The 18,586-nt window shown below is 48.9% G+C and overlaps 1 protein-coding gene across 1 annotated transcript in view; it reads left to right on the forward strand.

Annotated features, from left to right (window-relative positions):
• USP43 (ubiquitin specific peptidase 43) overlaps window positions 1-18,586 on the forward strand; it is a gene marked incomplete at its 5' end in the record, with an annotated part of 55,945 nt that overhangs the window by 340 nt on the left and 37,019 nt on the right. The window contains 2 exons of the mRNA XM_006761680.2: window positions 5,685-5,889; window positions 11,909-12,012. Of these exons, the coding sequence (XP_006761743.2) occupies window positions 5,685-5,889; window positions 11,909-12,012 (309 nt within the window). The remainder of the gene's footprint in view (window positions 1-5,684; window positions 5,890-11,908; window positions 12,013-18,586) is intronic.

The following is an 18,586-nucleotide window of genomic DNA, read 5'->3' on the forward strand; positions in this document are numbered from 1 at the left end:
GGTTTCGCTTCCTGAGGAGTGCCTGCTCCTCCGGGAATGGGCTCTCCTGCCGCTTTCTGTAGCTGGCGTTCGCCAGCCCCGCCGCGGGTTGCCGCCCCAGTTTGGAGCTGATTTGTTGTGCCATCAATCGCACACGTTTTCTTCACGAATTAATTCCTCCCAGATATTTTAAAGGGTTGAATGGAGGGAGCTGGCAGATTTGAGTAGCGTGTTCAGCTTTTTGTTTGTTTGTTTGTTTACGTCCAGCAAACATTTGTTTAGGGCGAATTAAATCCCTGGGATGCCTTAGCGCGGGTTTGCATACACTCCACTGTCCCCAGGATCACGGTCTATCGAATAGACTCTATTCGCCGGGGATGCTGCAGTTCGTGAGGCGTTCTTTGGAAGTTATGTGTATCATTTCACCCGGGGTGAAAGCGGGGCGTGCGTTTGGGGTCCCAGTCGGAGTCAAGAGTTCCGGATAATTGATGCACATGGCTTGCTTCCTGCTTAAAAAAACAAAAAACAAACAAAAAAAACAAACCCACAGCTCTGGGCAGAGAGCTGAAGCTCCCCATAGACTAGCGATTGTTGTTCTTGGCGGGAGGAGGGAACCTGTCAGGGTTCATTCCGAAAGCATCACTGCTGTTGAGTTTCAGGGGAGAAAGCAGTCCTTGTCACGTGACACACCGGGATGCCAAGCCCCACCTTCCACTCCTACTTCCTCCAGTGAAGCACTGTGCTGCAGGACTCAATGGATCGAATTGGTGTCGTTCATATCTCTTTTTGGCAACATTTGCTTTTTAAATAGAGGCAGTATCACATAGCGGTCGAGAGCAAGATCTCTGGAGCTTTGTGTCCTTGAGCAAATTTCCAAATCTTGCTGTGCCCCAACTTTCCTCATCTGTGAAATGGGACCATAATGGTACCTTCCTTACTAGTATGACAGCATAGCCTTGTGGAGTTTAAGTGAGTTATATGTACAGCATTTAAAACAGTGCCTGGAAGGAACTTTTTATTATTCTATTATTATACCTCCTCACCTGCAGAAACCCAGGAGGGAGGACGGTAACCTTTGTGTACTTTTCTCATACCAGATGCATTCTCATCCACTTACTGCAGGGATGGGAGCGGTTCCAGGAGTAGCTTGGAAAAAACCTTCCAAATTACTAACCACCCTTGGTGACTCACCAGGAGTTCTCTTTCTCTCTCCTATTCTGAAACTCTGAAGGCCTCCCGGCAAGCCTTGGGGAATGGAAGGATAATCAAGCTGTTAATGTCAGTGAGGGTGATATAAGGTCCGTTTCCCGGGACTTTCTGGGTAGCCAGCCTTGGAAAGAGCGGAGGATCCCAGAATCCAGGGTTTTAAATCTTGCTGATTGAAATCTAGGTGAGCTCCTATTATTTTACAGATGAAAAAATATTCATTCATCTAACAAGTATTTCTTGAGTGTCCAGACACTAACAGGTGCATGGGATATGCGAGTGATGAGCATAAAACCTGATTCTGGGGCTGCCCTCCAGGAACTTAGAGTCTGTGAGAGAGATGGTTAGTAACGTAATCACCCAGGAACACGATGAGAATTGGTGGCAAGGGCTAGAAAATAAAAATAGAGGGAGCTGTGGCAGTTCTGGCAGGAGGCCGTGATATGACTGGGGAGGTGGAGTGTCGAGGGGCAGAAAGGCTTCCCAGGAGAGGTAACCACTGAGTTGAGTTTTGGAGGAACAAGGGTCAACTAAGGAATGGAACTGAAAGTGCCGGTCACTGGGGTTCGGGCTGAGGAGCTAGGCAGAATGAATGAATGGTTAAATGAATTAATGAAAACCTATGTGATGGCGGGGGGAGGGGGAGCTGGAGAATTGGTTGGGGACAAGCCACATAAGATTTTACAAAGGCGTTTGGTCTTCAGGAGGGATTTGTAGCTTCAGACAGAGGAAGGAAGGAAATTGAGAAGGAGTGAGTTACCCAACCCCCTCCTGAGCCCTGAGTCACCCAGACCTCCTCCCCCCAGCCACACACACAGGAGGACCACTCTTTGTCTTTAACAGCAAATGAATACATACATTAAAGAGATCCTGTTTAGGACATTATCCATAATACTTTGCTTTTCTAATGATATGGTTAAATGTGTGTATGCTCTAAAAAAAATGGAAAAGTTCAAAAATGTAAACAATGATCTGGAACTCCACTAGAGACAACCATCTCTAGAGATAATCATAATAAACATTGATGTGCTTCAAAGCACGTGCAAACAATTGGAAATCCTGGCTTGGTAGCCTGCCTTTAAAAAAAAAACGATCATAAGACCTGCGATGCGGAGACAGTGGATCTGATAACCAAGAGGGCCACTGAGACCAACAGGAGGGAGCACGTGCAGCATGGAGACGCTGGACAAAGGGATGATTCATGCCCCGGATAACCAAGAGGGCCACTAAGACCAACAGGAGGGAGCACGTGCAGCGTGGAGACGCTGGACAAAGGGATGATTCATGCCCCAGGCAGGATGGAGCAGGGCGGCAGGAGATCTCTCATGCTATTCAGAATGGATCGCAATTGAAAACTTAGAGACTTTATTTTTGAAAATTCCCATTTAATATTTTCAATCTTCGGTTGACCTTGTGTAACTGAAATCATGCAAAACAAAACCAAGGATAAGGGAGGCTACTGTCCATCATATTGGTTTGATTCATTTATATTGCAACATGATTGCCATAGCAGCATTAGCTAACATCTTTATCACGTCAGGTAATTATTCCTTCTTCTCCGGTTGGGAACAGTTAAAAGCCAGTCTCTTAGCAAGTGCCGTGTTTATAACGCGGTTTTGTTGTCTGTAGTCACTGCACTGGGTGTTAGGTCTGCAGGTCTTATTTTTTTTACTAGTTGCAGTTTGTGCCCTTAAACAGCACCTCCATTTCCCCACGCTCGGCCCCCCAAGACCACCAGTTTACTCTCTGCTTTTACAGCTTCGGTTATTTTTTTTTTAATTAGAAGTAAAATATAGTATTTTACCATGCTTCTTACTACTTGTAAGGCGGCTCTGGGAATGATCTGTTTATGTCATTTGCCTGTCCCTCTGCTTTGATCTTCATGTTTTTACAAGTTCCTCGACCATTGTCGTATTTCTTGCACATGTTTTCTCCAAACTCTCCTTCCTATCCTGATACTGGAAGTTTTAGATTTATTTATATCAGACCTTGATAAATATTCTATGTGTTTCTAATTTTTCTGTGGTTGTATGAAGGATTTCAGCCACCTGGAATTTATCTTAGCTTATGTGCTTAAGGATCAATTTTAGACCGATGATTTTAGACACAGAATATGTCTCAAGTGATATACTCAAGGCACCGCTAGTTATTTATTTATTTATTTATTCCTCACTCGAGGATATTATTCCATTGATTTTTAGATAGAGTGGAAAGTAGGGAGGGAGGGGGAGAAAGAGATAGAGAGAAACATCTATGTGGGAGAGACACATCGATTGGTTGCCTCCCGAATGCACTCCAACTGGAGCCAGGAGTCAAACCTGCAACCTAGGTACATGATCTTTTATTTCTTGAGAAAACTTGCTCAAAAGTGGGCCCATGCAGGTCAAACCTGTGCTGTTCGAGGGTCAGCTCTGTACTGTGTTTCTGGAGGAACATTTTAAGGCCCTTGCTTGTCTCTCTTCCTGACGTTCATTGTCAAATGCTTTCTGGAAAGGGGTATGGCTTTCTAGCCAGGCCGACACCAAGAGAGGATGAGTCTTAAAGGACCAGTTTGATTAGCAGGAGGGGGACGGGTTTCGCATGGGAGGAAGGAGAAGTACAGGTAGAGATGTTTGAAGTGGGGAAGCATGTTTGGGGCACCTGAGTTGGTTGGTTTACCTGGAGCTCTGAAACACAGGAGAGAGCTGTGAGAGACAGAGAGACACGTATGCATCCAGACCAGGTGGTGAGTAGGAGTCAGGAAGGGTTGGGAGTAGGGAATGCAATATCCAGGGGTGGGAAGGTGGGTCTGCCCTGCCCGGCCGTCAGAGGGCAGGCAGGGGGAGACTGTCGGGACTGGGCTCCTTCGTAGGGTGGTATTGTCACCTGGGTAGCAGTAGTTAGGACTCAACAGTGGGAATGGGACTGGGCAGAAAGAATTGGGGAGCCAGAATTCAGAATGCTTGACAGCTGACTGATGTGGGGGAGAGGAGCTCTGAAAGGGGATGTGGACATGAGGAGGAGGAGCTGATTTGAGGGCTTTCCAGCTGACGGGGCTGGCTGCTCCCCAGGGGACACATGAGATGTTGGTACTAAGGATGTAGGTTGGAGGGTGGCAGGCAAAATACATGATGCCCACCAGTTAAATTTGAGCTTCAGGTACAAATAACCTTTTAGTATAAACACATCTCAAATATTGCCTGGGACATATTTATACTACAAACATTATTTATTGCTTACTGCTTATTTATGATTCATTGTATTCGCTCAATCTGGCAGCCCTACAAAGGGCACAGAAGCTGGAGGGAAGGATCCAAATTAGACCCTCCAGTGAACCAGACAGTGCGACTGGCATATAAACTCCGCACCAGCATTTCAAGGAATGAAATCTTGAATTTTGCTTCCTCCCATCCTAAAGTTCCTTGAAATTCCAAGGAAAGATGAAACGAAAGAAGAAGAACAGAGCCCAGGCCATTGGGTTTGCTTGGCAGTGGTGAGGCTTCTCGGCCCACAGCCTTGCTCAGACTGGCCCCTTTGCTGGGTGTGAGCAGAGAACAGCCCGGGGGCAGGGAGGCCTGATGCCTGGCTCTCAGTCTTGGGCTTGGACAGACCGCCATGGGCTGTGCGCGCACACAGACAAGGGGCTTCGCTTACACTCAGATGCTCATGCTTGCACATGCATTAAAAAAAAAGTCGCTGGAAAGGTGCTTAAGAAACTGCTGAGAGCAGTCTCCCCGTGCGGAGGGGTGGCAGGGATTGAGAATGAGTAGAAGGAAGACACTTCATTACTGTCCTTTTAAAATTTTTTTTGAATTCTCTTTTTAAAGCATGTGCATAGGTTATCCTTTGAGGTTAAGTTTTAAAAAGCTGAAATACGCATTTACACAGACTCGGACATAGCTGTTACACAGCTGAACAGGACAGTACAAAGGGAGTGAGCAGGGAATAGGAGTGTCCGGAGGCAGGAGTCCTGTCCTGCTCTCTGGTGTGTCCCCAGAGCACATGGTAGGCCCTCCGTGAATAGTTCATGAAGGAATGAAGCTTGAAAACCATCAACTGTTTTGTGATCTAACCGTAGGAAGAGAAGTCTGCACTTCGATTTCACACATAGTAGCAGAGGCAGTGAAAGAGCTACATGCCAATTTAAGGTGTTGGAGGAAGCCCGCCTCACTTTGCCAGGTGGTCATTCACAGAGAAAGTTGAAGCGATGGGAGAGAAGGAAAGCGATGGGAGGGGTAAGGCAAGGAGCTGCGCACCTGCAGGTGTAAACAGACAGACGGACGGAGCAGGTGCCCAGTGATCAAGGGAGGACAGATGGTCAACAGAATCAAAATAGTCAACAGGGACCACCCTGTGGGCTCCCAAGGACAGGACTTCCATTAGCAGTCTTTCTGGAAAGCAAGGTGCCTTCTCTGTACAGAAAACCCCAAAGGGCAGACTGTAGCAGGAAAGACCGCTTCTCACCCCAGATCGTCTCCATGCTGTCGGCCCAGGTGAGGGCTGAAGAGTGACCGCTGGTGGACCTGGAGCGAACGGGCCCTGATTGGGTTGTGGGAGGCCAGGGTGACCCTCGGTTTTCTCCTCTCCTTTCAGAATGCTGTTTCCAAGCACGGCGCCCAGTTCCAGGGCCACGCCCAGCACGACGCCCTGGAGTTCCTGCTCTGGCTGCTGGATCGGGTGCACGAGGACTCGGAGGGCTCCTCCCGAGGGCCAGGGTCCCAGCAGGTCAGTCCCTCGAAACACACATTGTACTTGATTTTCTTTTCTTCGCTTGAATATTTACGCAGCTCCTGCAGGCTGACTCTTGGATGTCAGAGTCTTGCATCCCTGCGTGTCCCGGCTCGCGCACACAGCGGGTCCCTGCGCCTTTCTCTCAGCTCCTTCCGTAGACAACGCACTGCCTCCGTTGCGGTTCCGTCCTCTAATTCCACTGATACACTGAAGAGGTTTCCGTTTCCATTACAGTCTGAAAAATCTTATGTCAACATTCTGTCCATCAGTGTGTGCACCTGCAGCCCTGGGTACCGCTGCTTCTTTTCAGATGGTATGGTTTCAACTCTACCACCGCTTTCTCAGCTATGCATCCTACAGAGCAGGGATTCCCAGTCTTTTTGTCTCAAGACACAGGATGGGGGATCTTTACACGTGTGTGCTTAGAGTTCCAGGTGGCGGGGAAACCCCAGACCTCTGGGAGGGAGAAAGCACTGACTCGTGTTGGAGCCGAGTTCATGGAGCATCAGCTGTGTGCTCTGGGCTTTGCTCATAAGGGTCGGTGACGGGTTCTGCCCTCCTGCTCTCCTACCTCCCCCTCACGGGAGCAAAAGCCAGGGAAGTTACTACACCACGAGGGAGCCAGGGCATAACAGTACCCGGGAATAAGCCGCTGTCACTTAAGACATGGCCCACAAGCTGCGGTAAATAATCCGTCGCCCATTATTTTAATGTGTCTCAGAGCTGACCAGATGCAGTACTCGGCCTTCCACAGATCACCTCTCGGAGTGTCACTTACAGTAGGAGTAACGATCGTCGTTTATGGAGAGGTGCTGGGGTCACTATCTGCATTTTATCTATGGGTAACACCAGAGAGGTTGGGTAACTTTCCCAAAGCAACACAGCTAACGAAGGGACAGAATCAGGACCCATGGTGGGGTCTAGCCCAGTGATGGCGAGCCTATGACACGCGAACTCATTTTTTTGGTTGATTTTCTTTGTTAAATGGCATTTAAATACATAAAATAAATATCAAAATATAAGTCTTTGTTTTACTATGGTTGCAAAGATCAAAAAATTTCTATATGTGACACGGCCCCAGAGTTAAGTTAGGGTTTTTCAAAATGCTGACATGCCGAGCTCAAAAGGTTCTCCATCACTGACCTAGAATGTTGGAACTTTCAGTCTCACCTCTTCAGGTAGGGCTGGGCCCAAGTCCTCAAGATGACGTGACCAGGTCTTTGGCGCTCTATCTCTTGTCTCTGGCTGCTCTCTCAGACCGGCTCTGCCCACGTGGTGACAGGAGGGGCCCCTGAAATGCTCAAATGCTCTTTAGGGTTTGGGAAGATGTGATCGTCCCAGAATGGTTCATATGCTCCCTGCTGGCTGGGCAGGTGGTCTGCAGAATGAAACATTCTGATTGGGCACCCCCGAGCTGCCTGTGTGTGTGTGTGTGTGCGTGTGTGTATGTGTCCCCAGAATGGTTCATATGTTCCCTGCTGGCCGGGCAGGTGGTCTGCAGAATGAAACGTCCTGATTGGGCACCCCTGAGCTGCCCGTGTGTGTGTGTGTGTGCGTGTGTGCGTGTGTGTGCATGTGTGTGTGTGCGTGTGTGTGTGTGTGCGTGTGTGTGGTGGGGAGTAAACTCCACCCGAATCACATGGCCAAGGAGAGCTTTTTAGGTTCTGGCTGAGTTACTTCCCCAAAGGAAGGAATGCTGAGCAGATAAACATGTCCAGTACACAGTGTAGTCCATAACCTTACAGTGAACACATTTTGAAATCAGAACGGTGTATTTTTTATAAAAGATACTATTTATTGAATATTTGTTGTGGGCCACACATCTGATTTGGTGCTTTTCATGATTTATTTTACCCCTGACACACAGGAGACACTCAGTAAGCTCCTGAATGGTTGAATAGTTACCAGGCCTTCATATTTGTAAGGATAGCTCATTTTTTTACACTTAACAGGAATTTAGGTCACGTTGCCCAGAGTCACTCACTTCTACTTGGGAGGCATAGAGTTGAACCTGAGTCTGTCTGTTTCAGAGCAGGCGGGATCCTTCCCATCTCATGAGTGTCTTCTGCGTCCCCAGCAGGGGGTGAGAAGAAACCAGCTGGGCCTCTTTCTGCTGGCCGAGCTGGAACTTCTGTCCCTCTAACGGGCCAAGAGCGACCAGGCAAGAGCAGGGGAGGCTGTTGGCCAGAGAGAGGAGCCTGCCCAGCTCTTAATTTGACCTGATTGAAACCAGACAAGATCTTTTTCTCGGTCTGGGGTCCAGGCCGCCCCGTGAAATCTGTGGTCAGAAACGGGGCCACCTGTGGAGGCCCGGCTGCCGGGGCTGCAGGGAAGGAACAGGCTGCTGGGGTGGGTTGGCAGGAAACCCCGTTTTCCCTTTCCAATGACTCCGCGTAACTCGGAACAGCTTTCTCTTTGAGGCTCTTTCAGCTGCAAAACATAAAAAAGCCATAGAGCGAGGTGCGCTGAAACGAGTAGAAACCATCAGGACCGCTTTCTTCTGTGACTTTAATGATTCTCAACTGCTTTCCCCTGGCAGAGCGGGCTCATTTTACTCGCCTGTAGACGCACACAGGCAGGTTATCTTAGACCAGTGGTTCTCAACCTTGGCCGCACATTAGAATCACCTGGGAATCGTGTTAAAAATCCTGATTTCTGGGCCTCATCCTCCGGAAATTCTGTTTCTTTGTTACTGATGCTGAGGCCCAGAAATCAGGATTTTAACAAGATTCCCAGGTGATTCTAATGTGCAGCCAAGATTGAGAACCACTGTCTTAGAGGAAGAGCTGTTCTCACAGAGGTGAGAAAGGGGTGAGGCTGGGAGAGGAAGCTGACATGTATTAAGCACCTACTGCTTGCCAGGCAGGACACACAGGTCATCTTTTCTGATGTTATTGATGGCCCCGAGGAGGATGGGACACTCCTATTCCTTTCACAGGTGGAGTGAGGCCCCTCCCCCAGCCATGCTCAGGGTTTCCTCCTTCCACACCCACCCCTGGGTGATCCCCCATTGCTGCTCCCAATGTGCTGTCTTGTCACCTTGATGCAGAAGCGGCCTGTGTCCCTGTGGGGTGTTCAGCTGACTCAGATAAGAACGGGATTTGTGAGAAGGCCGAGGGGTGGCACGGGGACCACAGGGCAGGCTGAAGACCGAGGCGTGGGCTCCCTGAGAGCCGGACAGCTCTGGGCGGGCGGCCTCAGTGGCGGAGCTGTTCTGGCCTGGACTCTGCCAGCATCACTGTCTCCAGCCCTTTGATCGATCTGCTTATTTGCTAAGGGAGAGCAGGGCCCCCGATTAAAGGGCCTGTCCCACCTCCCCATGGGCTGGCCAGAAATACCACATGCTCCCTGCATCCGAGCTCTGTCTGCTCTGAGCCCTTCGCTGCTCTGTGTCAGATGTCTCGCCTGGATGGGGATGCCCTTCCCTGACCCACTTCCTTTGGCTTTCATTCATGGAACAGGCATTCGCCAGGCTCCGGACCCAAAGCTTGGAGCTGGTCCTGTGTATCTGCTCCCTTTCCGCTCTCTGTTCCCCATCAGGTGCTCAGCCCTGAGCTGCATGCACAGGGTGTCTGAGCCCTTCCCTCCTTCTCCTTTTTACAACTCCTACTCTAGCTCACCCTGTGTCAACTGGGCCCTTGAGCCTCCTAGGCTGTGTCATACTCAGACTTACCCTCCTTCCTCCTGGCGACGTGCTCCTCTCCGGGCATGTTGCCACCACTAGGTTCCAACCCGTCTCCGACATGTAAACAGTGCTTACTGTGCCAGCCACTGTTGTGGTTTATATTAACTCTTTCCTCTTATGGAAGTCCTATCAGATAGGCATTATCACTCCCTATCCCTTTATGACAGTTGGGGAACCTTGGAGCCCCGAGGGTGACTAACCCCCCTGGCTCCGTGCCAGTGCAGGGGCTCGAACCCAGGCAGTGCCCCTCGAGGTCAATGTTTAACTCCGGTGCTATGCGCTTTACTGAACCAGACAGTCTTCCCTGGGGCAGGCAGGGCCCCGCCCCGCGTGGCTCCAGACTCGCTCTCCAGCCCCATTTCCTGCTTCCCTTTGCACATCCTGTGTTCTGGTCACCTGGGGCTTCATAAAATAGGAAGAGTGACCATTCTGAGTATTTGTCGCTTTTGTTCGTCCCACTGTTTGGGGACGATGTCAAACATATGGACAAGTTGAATTAATTATAAAGTGAACACCTCATACCTACCACCTAGAGTCTATAATTTGTGTTTAACTAAAATTGCTTTATCACATTTTATCCATCTATTCATTCTTCTCTCCACTCATCACTCCCTCGGGTTTCCTCATCTTACATTTTTGATGCATTTTAAATTAAATTTCAGACATTGGTGTACTTCACCCCAAACCCTTCCTTTTTGCTGGCCCTCGGAAGGAGATGCGGGCCTTGAAGACTGCAGTGATGTGGCCACAAGCCACAGAATTCCTGTAGCCACGAGGGGTGGGAGAGGCAAGGAATGTCCAGAGGGAGTGTGGCCTCGCCAACACCTTGATTTGGGGCTAGTGATATTGACTTTGGATGTCCGCCCTTGGGAACTGTGAGAGAATAAACGACTGTTGTTTTAAGCCACCAGTGTGTGGTGATTTGCTACAGCAACAACAGGCAACGTAAACATAAGGGGATAGAGTGACCATCTGAGTATTTGTCGCTTTTGTTCGTCCCACTGTTTTGTTATGGAAAATGTCAAACATATGGACAAGTTGAATTAATTATAAAGTGAACACCTCATACCTACCACCTAGAGTCTATAATTTGTATTTAACTAAAATTGCTCTATCACATTTTATCCATCTATTCATTCTTCTCTCCACTCATCACTCCCTTGGGTTTCCTCATCTTACATTTTTGATGCTAAAATTTTAAATTAAATTTCAGACATTGGTGTACTTCACCCCAAACCCTTCCTTTTTGTTGGCTCTTGGAAGGAGATGCTGGCCTGAAGACTGCAGTGATGTGGCCACAAGCCACAGAATTCCTGTAGCCACGAGGGGTGGGAGAGGCAAGGAATGTCCAGAGGGAGTGTGGCCTCGCCAACACCTTGATTTGGGGCCAGTGATACTGACTTTGGATGTCCGCCCTTGGGAACTGTGAGAGAATAAACGACTGTTGTTTTAAGCCACCAGTGTGGTGATTTGCTACAGCAACAACAGGCAACGTAAACATAAGGGGATGCAAGGGAGAATGCAGTTGACTCAGCTGTGAGTGAAGGAGTCTAAGGTGCGGAATGGTTTGTCCGAGAAGGACTGGTCATGTGGAGGCTGGCTCGCTGGGAAATGTGGACAGACAGGTTTAGTCGGTGGGAACTTTGGCTCGGACGTGTTTGAAGTCATGGCAGTGCATCCCAGTGAGACGTCCTAGAGCAGCGGTTCTCAACCTGTGGGACGCGACCCCTTTGGGGGTCGAACGACCCTTTCACAGGGGTTGCCTAAGACCATCGGAAAACACATATATAATTACATATTGTTTTTGCGATTAATTACTATGCTTTAATTAAGTTCAATTTGTAACAATGAAAATACATCCTGCATATCAGATATTTACATGACGATTCATAACAGTAGCAAAATTACAGTTATGAAGTAGCAACGAAAATAGTTTTATGGTTGGGAGTCACCACAACATGAGGAACTGTGTTAAAGGGTCGCGGCATTAGGAAGGTTGAGAACCGCTGTCCTAGAGGCACCTAGACACACAGGGCCCAGCCGGATGGAGATAAAGAGCGAGGCAGTAAACTCAGGGGTCGTCGTCAAGCTGGGTGAGTGTGAGTAAGTGTTCACCACGGTTCATGCTGCAGTTCTGCTCTTCCAGCTCCTCCTCTGTTGTGAGGTGAAGAGATGGAGGGATCAGGGGGTTGTGGCAAAGGCAGCATGGAAGGCCCAGGCTCTGCAGCGGGCGGGCGTTGCCCGGGAGGAGGCCAGGACTCCGCGGTCTGGAAGCGGCGGCGTGATGGGAGGTGTATTCATTTGCTTCCTTTCCTCATTTCTTTGCAGCTTCAGCCGGAAGGCAGTAAGGCCTCTGAGAACCACCTGTCACCATCGGCTCAGCTTTCTCTAGGCCAGAGCTTCGTGCAAAGCCACTTTCAAGCACAATATAGGTAAGAAGGGGATGTGTTTAGAGCAGCCGTGGGCAAACTACGGCCCGCTTGAAATGAATAAAACTAAAAACAAAAAAAGACCGTACCCTTTTATGTAATGATGTTTACTTTTTAATTTATATTCGTTCACACAAACACTCCATCCATGCTTTTGTTCCGGCCCTCCGGTCCAGTTTAAGAACCCATTGTGGCCCTCGAGTCAAAAAGTTTGCCCACCCCTGGTTTAGAGTCACCCAAGAGCTCAGCACACTTATGTGCTGGGCACAGGCTCCCACGGCCAGGTTCACCCTGAGATTACAAAGCAATTCTCCCCCATCATTAATCCAAATTAACCACTCACTCCTACGGCTCCTGACCGGTAGTGTCTCTCTCTTTCCTTCTTGCTGGCCTCTGGGCCTCCCATCTCCCCTTGAAGAGGGGCTGATGCCAGGTGGTTCTGCAGACTGTAAGTGGGAAGGCCAGGACCTCCCCAGCAGGCAATCACTGGGTGAGGCCCTTCCTCTTTCTTTTTCATTGCCAGAAAGACAAATCATATGGTATTTGTCTTTCTCTGTCTTATTTTTACTCAATATAAGGTATTCTAGTGTTTTAACAAAAGCACTAATTGCAGTGAGAGGTCAGTTGTTATGAGTTCAAGATTTCTAGGGGACATAAAAAATATATAATTACATAGCCTTTGACTCCAAAAAAACTCTCCTTGGGCTTTTATATGTGACAGTTCAGAGATTATAATTATAAGGAATATTTTCAAGTATTGCAATGTTTTTTTTTTTAAGGGAAAATGGGACGCCATATTTTATTCCATACTAGATTTTAGAAGCAATTTACTAACTTATTTTTTTACATTTTAATTGCAGTGGACATTCAATATTATTTTATAATAGTTTCAGGTACAGTGGGGGTCATGTGTAGGCATTGACATAATTTACAAAGGGATCCCCCCGATAAGGCTAGTTCTCACCTGGCACCGTACATCGTTATTACAGTTTACTGACTATGTTCTCTAAGCTGTACCTTACAATCCATGACTGTTTTGTAACTGCCAACTCGTACATCTTTTTGTTGTTGTTGTTAATCCTCAACCGAGAATATTTTTAAGGCATTGACATGATTTACAAAGGGATCCCCCCATAAGGCTAGTTCTCACCTGGCACCATACATCGTTACTACAATTTACTGACTGTGTTCTCTACGCTATACCTTACATCTCCATGACTGTTTTGTAACTGCCAACTAATACATCTTTTTGCTGTTGTTGTTGTTCATCCTCAACCGAGAATATTTTTTCAATTGATTTTTGAAGGGAGGGGGAGAGAGAGAAATATCAATTTGAGAGAGAAACATTGGTTGCCTCCCGCATGTGCCCTAGTCCAGGCTGGTGATCAAGCCTGCCCTTGACTGGTCTACATTTCCTTGTTTACAAAGAAGGGCTATTGACCTCTCATCGACCTCAAAGATGTCTTCTAAGAAGTAGCTTATAAATCTCACATTTTGCCCTTTGCCTTTTTAAGAAATATATTTTTTTATTGATTTCAGAGAGGAAGGGAGAGGGAGAGAGAAAGAAACATCAGTGATGAGAGAGAATCGATTGGCTGCCTCTTGCATACCCCGCACTGGGGATTGAGCCTGAAATCCGGGCATATTCACTATCCTGGAATCAAACCGTGACCTGGTTCATAGGTCAATGCTCAACCACTGAGCGACACCAGCTGGGCTAATTAGCACAGCTTGCTCCCTTCACCTTTCCCACCAGCCCCCCCCAGTCTCCCTCCCGTCTGGCAACCAGCAGCCTGTTCTCTGAATCTATGAGTCTGTTTCTGTTTTGTTTGTCCATTTATTTTGTTATTTAGATTCCACATATAAGTGACATCATATGGTATTTGTCTTTCTCTGTCTTATTTTACTTAATATAAGGTATTGCAGTGTTTTAACCAAAGCACTAATTGCAGTGAGAGGTCAGAAAGGGAGAAACCCCGGTGGGCTTCTCAGAGGGGGTGTACCTTTGGATGGGCTCTGAAGGATGACTAGGATCGAATGGGTGGGAGCATAGTCAACAAGAATGAAACAGGCCTAGTGGGGGAATGAGCACACGATCAGGATCCAGGGAAACTACTCTTACAGAGAACCACCTCTAAGTGACATGTTCGCCCATCTATTTTTTTAAAAAAATATATATTTTATTGGTTTTTTACAGAGAGGAAGGGAGAGGGACAGAGAGCTAGAAACATGGATGAGAGAGAAACATCCATCAGCTGCCTCCTGCACAGCCCCTACTGGGGATGTGCCCGCAACCGAGGTCCACGCCCTTGACCGGAATCGAACCTGGGACCCTTGAGTCCGCAGGCCGACGCTCTATCCACTGAGCCAAACCGGTCAGGGCGCGCCCATCTATTTTAACGTTTATTCCTTCTAGGAGCCTCAGACCGTGAGGCACAGTCAGGGAGGTTGGGCTTTTTGTGAGCTCACGCATAGTAAGTGGCAGAGCCAGGGTTTGACTTGAGAGATCTCTGAAGCACAAGTCCTGCTCCTGCTTTCTTTGTAACTCGTCCTCTTCGGTGGCTTTTCCACTTCCCCTGTCGCAAACCGAACTGGTTTGAAAAGCTTTTTCGTCTGGATGTTGCAGCCAGTCTTTTGCAAAGGTGAGTCCTCTGGACATTCTCCTCTTCCCTTTTTGCTCTGCGGTGCTTTTCATGGGCCTCCCGTTGTTTTTCCCTCCTATTTACTTTAAACCAATGGACAATTAGTCCGTGTTCTAGAATTCACTTATAGCCATTTGCTTCCATCCTTCCTGGGCACTTGCATTCCTTGTGTTTGGGAAGGAGGAGATCACTTAAAGACGTGCTCTTGATTTGGGGTTGATACTCAGTGATTGCCAACCGAGTAAACTGGACATGACTGCTGCCTTTGAGGTGGTGGTTTATCTATGGAGGCCAGATAGTCTCTGAGACACTTTGGGAAGGTGCCACGGTGGCTTTCCACTGGAGAGGAAACCCGCAGCCCTGGAGAAGTTCTCCCTGCCCCTGCCCCGCCGGGGAGGGGCGGCCACGGGCACGCCCTCCTGCCTTGGTTGCTTAGCATATTGGGTAATTAAAGTCTCTTCTGAATGCGCCCACATTTCATTGCCCGGCAGGAGGAGAGGCCACCAGTTTCCTGAGAGGCGTGGTGATGCACTGCGCGGTGCGCATGGAGGAAACGGATTCCACGCTACTGACCTTTTTAGCCCTGAAAGCTACGAGAGCATCTGTTTTATCTTCGGGTCCCAAAGCACAGGCTGCTTGAGAGCCAAGGAGACAGGAGAAGACGAGAGGAGGGGAAAGAAGGACAGGCAGGGAGGGAGAAGGGAGTAGAAGGCGTGGACGCGTTGGAGAGCAGGGAAGGGTCGCCAGGAATTGCCACCAGGGACCGCTCATTGGTGTCCTTGTTCAATACATTCACTCATTTCTCTGCTCACTCCATTCTCTCTACCCTCTTCCCCTGTTGCCTGCCCATAGTCTCTCTCTGTTCTTCTTTCAAATATCTGAGGATCTGATATTGTGCTGGGTCCAGCAGTTACAGTGAGAACATAATGGTTCCTTGCCCATTAGAGAAAAATACTAATGAAAGATACCCATTCATTCTCTAGATAATTGCTACATACCTACTATGCGCCAGGTTCTCTTCCAGGTCGGGACTGGGGCTGTGAACGAGACCCAGCGCCTGTTCTCATGGGGCTCACGTTCTATTGGGAAGGGCGAGAAAATACACAGCTCAACAGGCCCCACCACAGAGAAACATGAATGATGAGGCAGAGCAGGAGGTGAGGGAGGCGGCCAAGCTAGGATCAGGGAAGGCTTCTTTCAAGGGGGACATCCGAGCTGACGGCTGAGTGACAAGGAGTCGGCCATTGAGGTACTGTATTTGGGGACAGGGTATTCCAGGCAGGGAATAGCAGGGACACAGGGCCTGGGTGGGCATGATCTTGGCAAGTTCCAGAGACAGAGCTGCTACGTGGTGAGGGCTGGGAGCTGGGGCTGGACAGGTGGATGGGGACCCGGTGACACAGGTGTCCTGTCCAGGTGTGGGGTTTGATCCAAAGAGCACAGGGAGCCGCTGCCAAATGTAAAGCAGGGTGTGGTCTAGATGTCCATTTAAGACGGTGGTTCTCAACCTCTGGCCCTTTAAATACAATAGTCCAAAGAGCACAGGAAGCCAGATGTAAAGCAGGGTGTGGTCTAGAGGTCCATTTAAGACGGTGGTCCTCAACCTTCTGGCCCTTTAAATACAGTTCTTCATGTTGTGACCCAACCATACAATTATTTTCATTGCTACTTCATATCTGTAATGTTGCTACTGTGATGAATCGTAATGTAAATATCTGATATGCAGGATGGTTTTAGGCGACCCCTGTGAAAGGGTCATTTAACCGCCAAAGGGGTCGCGACCCACAGCTCGAGAACCGCTGGTAAGAGGTGATGCTGGTTGTTATGGGCAATGAAGGGAGGCGGGACTGGGAGCTGGAGCAGCGGCTGATGGCGGGCAGTGGTCCCAGTGGGTGAACGGTGGCGGCTGGGACCATGGAGGTGCCGATGGAGACAGAGAGAAGTGGATGGGGGTGAGGAGGGGAGGTATTTGGGTGAGTCGACATGACTTGCTGATGGCTTTAAGGTCTGGGTTGGGGACAGGGAAAGGTGGGGACCTAGGTGGCTCCTGGGTGTTTCTGTAGTTATGCCGGGTGAGTGCTTCGGAGTACACGTCCAGGTGTGGGAGCGGAGACGTGTCTTCTTACTGCTCTGCACTACGGCCCCTCTTACGTCTGAACCTGGTGCGTGGGTGTTTTCCCCCACACCACGAAATCCTGCAGTTCTCTGCGGAAGCCAGCCTGAGTCCTGCGCTGACCTCCGTTCTGACACCGTGAGATAGCATCAGGTCCCATAGGCAAGGGCTCAGCCCCAGGAGGCTGCTCCCACCAGGCACCAATGACAGCCTCCCGGTGTCACCTGTGCTTCTCGCTGACTGGCTATGAGTCAGAGGCTCCCAGGAACCACCTCAGAGTCGATGATTTGCTGGAGCAACTCTGAGAACTCAGGTAAACAGTGCACTCACTAGGATCCCAGCTCATTAGAGGGTACAACTCAGGACAGCCAGGTGGCAGAGATGCACAGGCAGACTGTGTGGGGGTGCAGGCCTTCATGCCCTCTTTGGGCACCCTCCCTCCCGGCACCTCCACGTGTCCACCAACCTGGACGCTGTGAGGGCTTTGTGGAGGCATCGTTTTATAGGCGCGGTTGATTAGATTATGGACCATGAGCCATGAGCTCAGCATCCGCCTGCCTCCCTGTCCCCAGGGGGTGGGGGCTGAAAGTTCCGCCATCTAATCACATGGTTGGTCCCCCTGGCAACCAGCCCCATCCTGGGGCTATCTAGGGCAGTGATGGCGAACCTTTTGAGCTCGGCGTGCCAGCATTTTGAAAAACCCTAACTTAACTCTGGTGCCGTGTCACATATAGAAATTTTTTGATATTTGCAACCATAGTAAAACAAAGACTTACATTTTTGATATTTATTTTATATATTTAAATGCCATTTAACAAAGAAAAATCAACCAAAAAAAATGAGTTCGCGTGTCACCTCTGACACGTGTGTCATAGGTTCGCCATCACTGATCTAGGGGCTTTTCAAAAGTCACCTCCATAATATAACTCAGGTGTGGCTGTAAGGGGTTTGCTATAAATAACAGAAGATTCACCTTATTGTTGCTCTTATCCGGAAATTTCAAGGCTTTAGGAGCTCTGTGCCAGGAGCAGGTGTGGAGACCACACATCTGTTTCTCATTAAAATCACAGTATCACAGAGGGCCCGCCCAGCACAGGGAGTCAGAGAGCATTCCTGAGCACTTGACATCTGAGCCCGGCAGGCACTGAAGACTGCTAGTGCCCTCCGGGCAGGCTGATGAGGCGTTCATGCACAGAAATGTACTGGTGACAGCGAAAACACCTGCTTTGTGCCTGATAATCTATAGTAAAGAAAAATAATAGCTAGGATGTCCAGCAGGCTGGGGCTTCTCGGGTCTGAGCGTCAGTGGGGGCCACCCCAGGCTGGTCCCCTGAGCGGTGGTCCTCTGAGTATTTGACTTTGGCTGGAGGACAGCAGGAGGAATAATGTTAGGGTGCTGGAGATATGGGCTAGAGGGAACATAATTAGCTATTCTGTATGACAATGGCCACAAGCCTAAAACCTCTCCAAGTTTAATAACCAAGGATTGAGGTTTGGCTGGAGGACGAGTGTGTGTGTGTGTGTGTGTGTGTGAATGTTAGGGTGCTGGAGATATGGGCTAGAGGGAACATAATTAGCTATTCTGTATGACAATGGCCACAGCCTAAAACAGGGGTGGGCAAACTTTTTGACTCGAGGGCCACAGTGGGTTCTTAAACTGGACCGGAGGCCGGAACCAAAGCATGGATGGAGTGTTTGTGTGAACTAATATAAATCCAAAGTAAACATCATTACATAAAAGGGTACGGTCTTTTTTTTCAATAGTTTTATTCATTTCAAACGGGCCGTAGTTTGCCCACGGCTGGGCCCTGGAAGAACTTCT

Source organism: Myotis davidii, unplaced genomic scaffold (assembly GCF_000327345.1).
Source record: "Myotis davidii unplaced genomic scaffold, ASM32734v1 scaffold37, whole genome shotgun sequence".
Classification (NCBI taxonomy): domain Eukaryota; kingdom Metazoa; phylum Chordata; class Mammalia; order Chiroptera; family Vespertilionidae; genus Myotis; species Myotis davidii.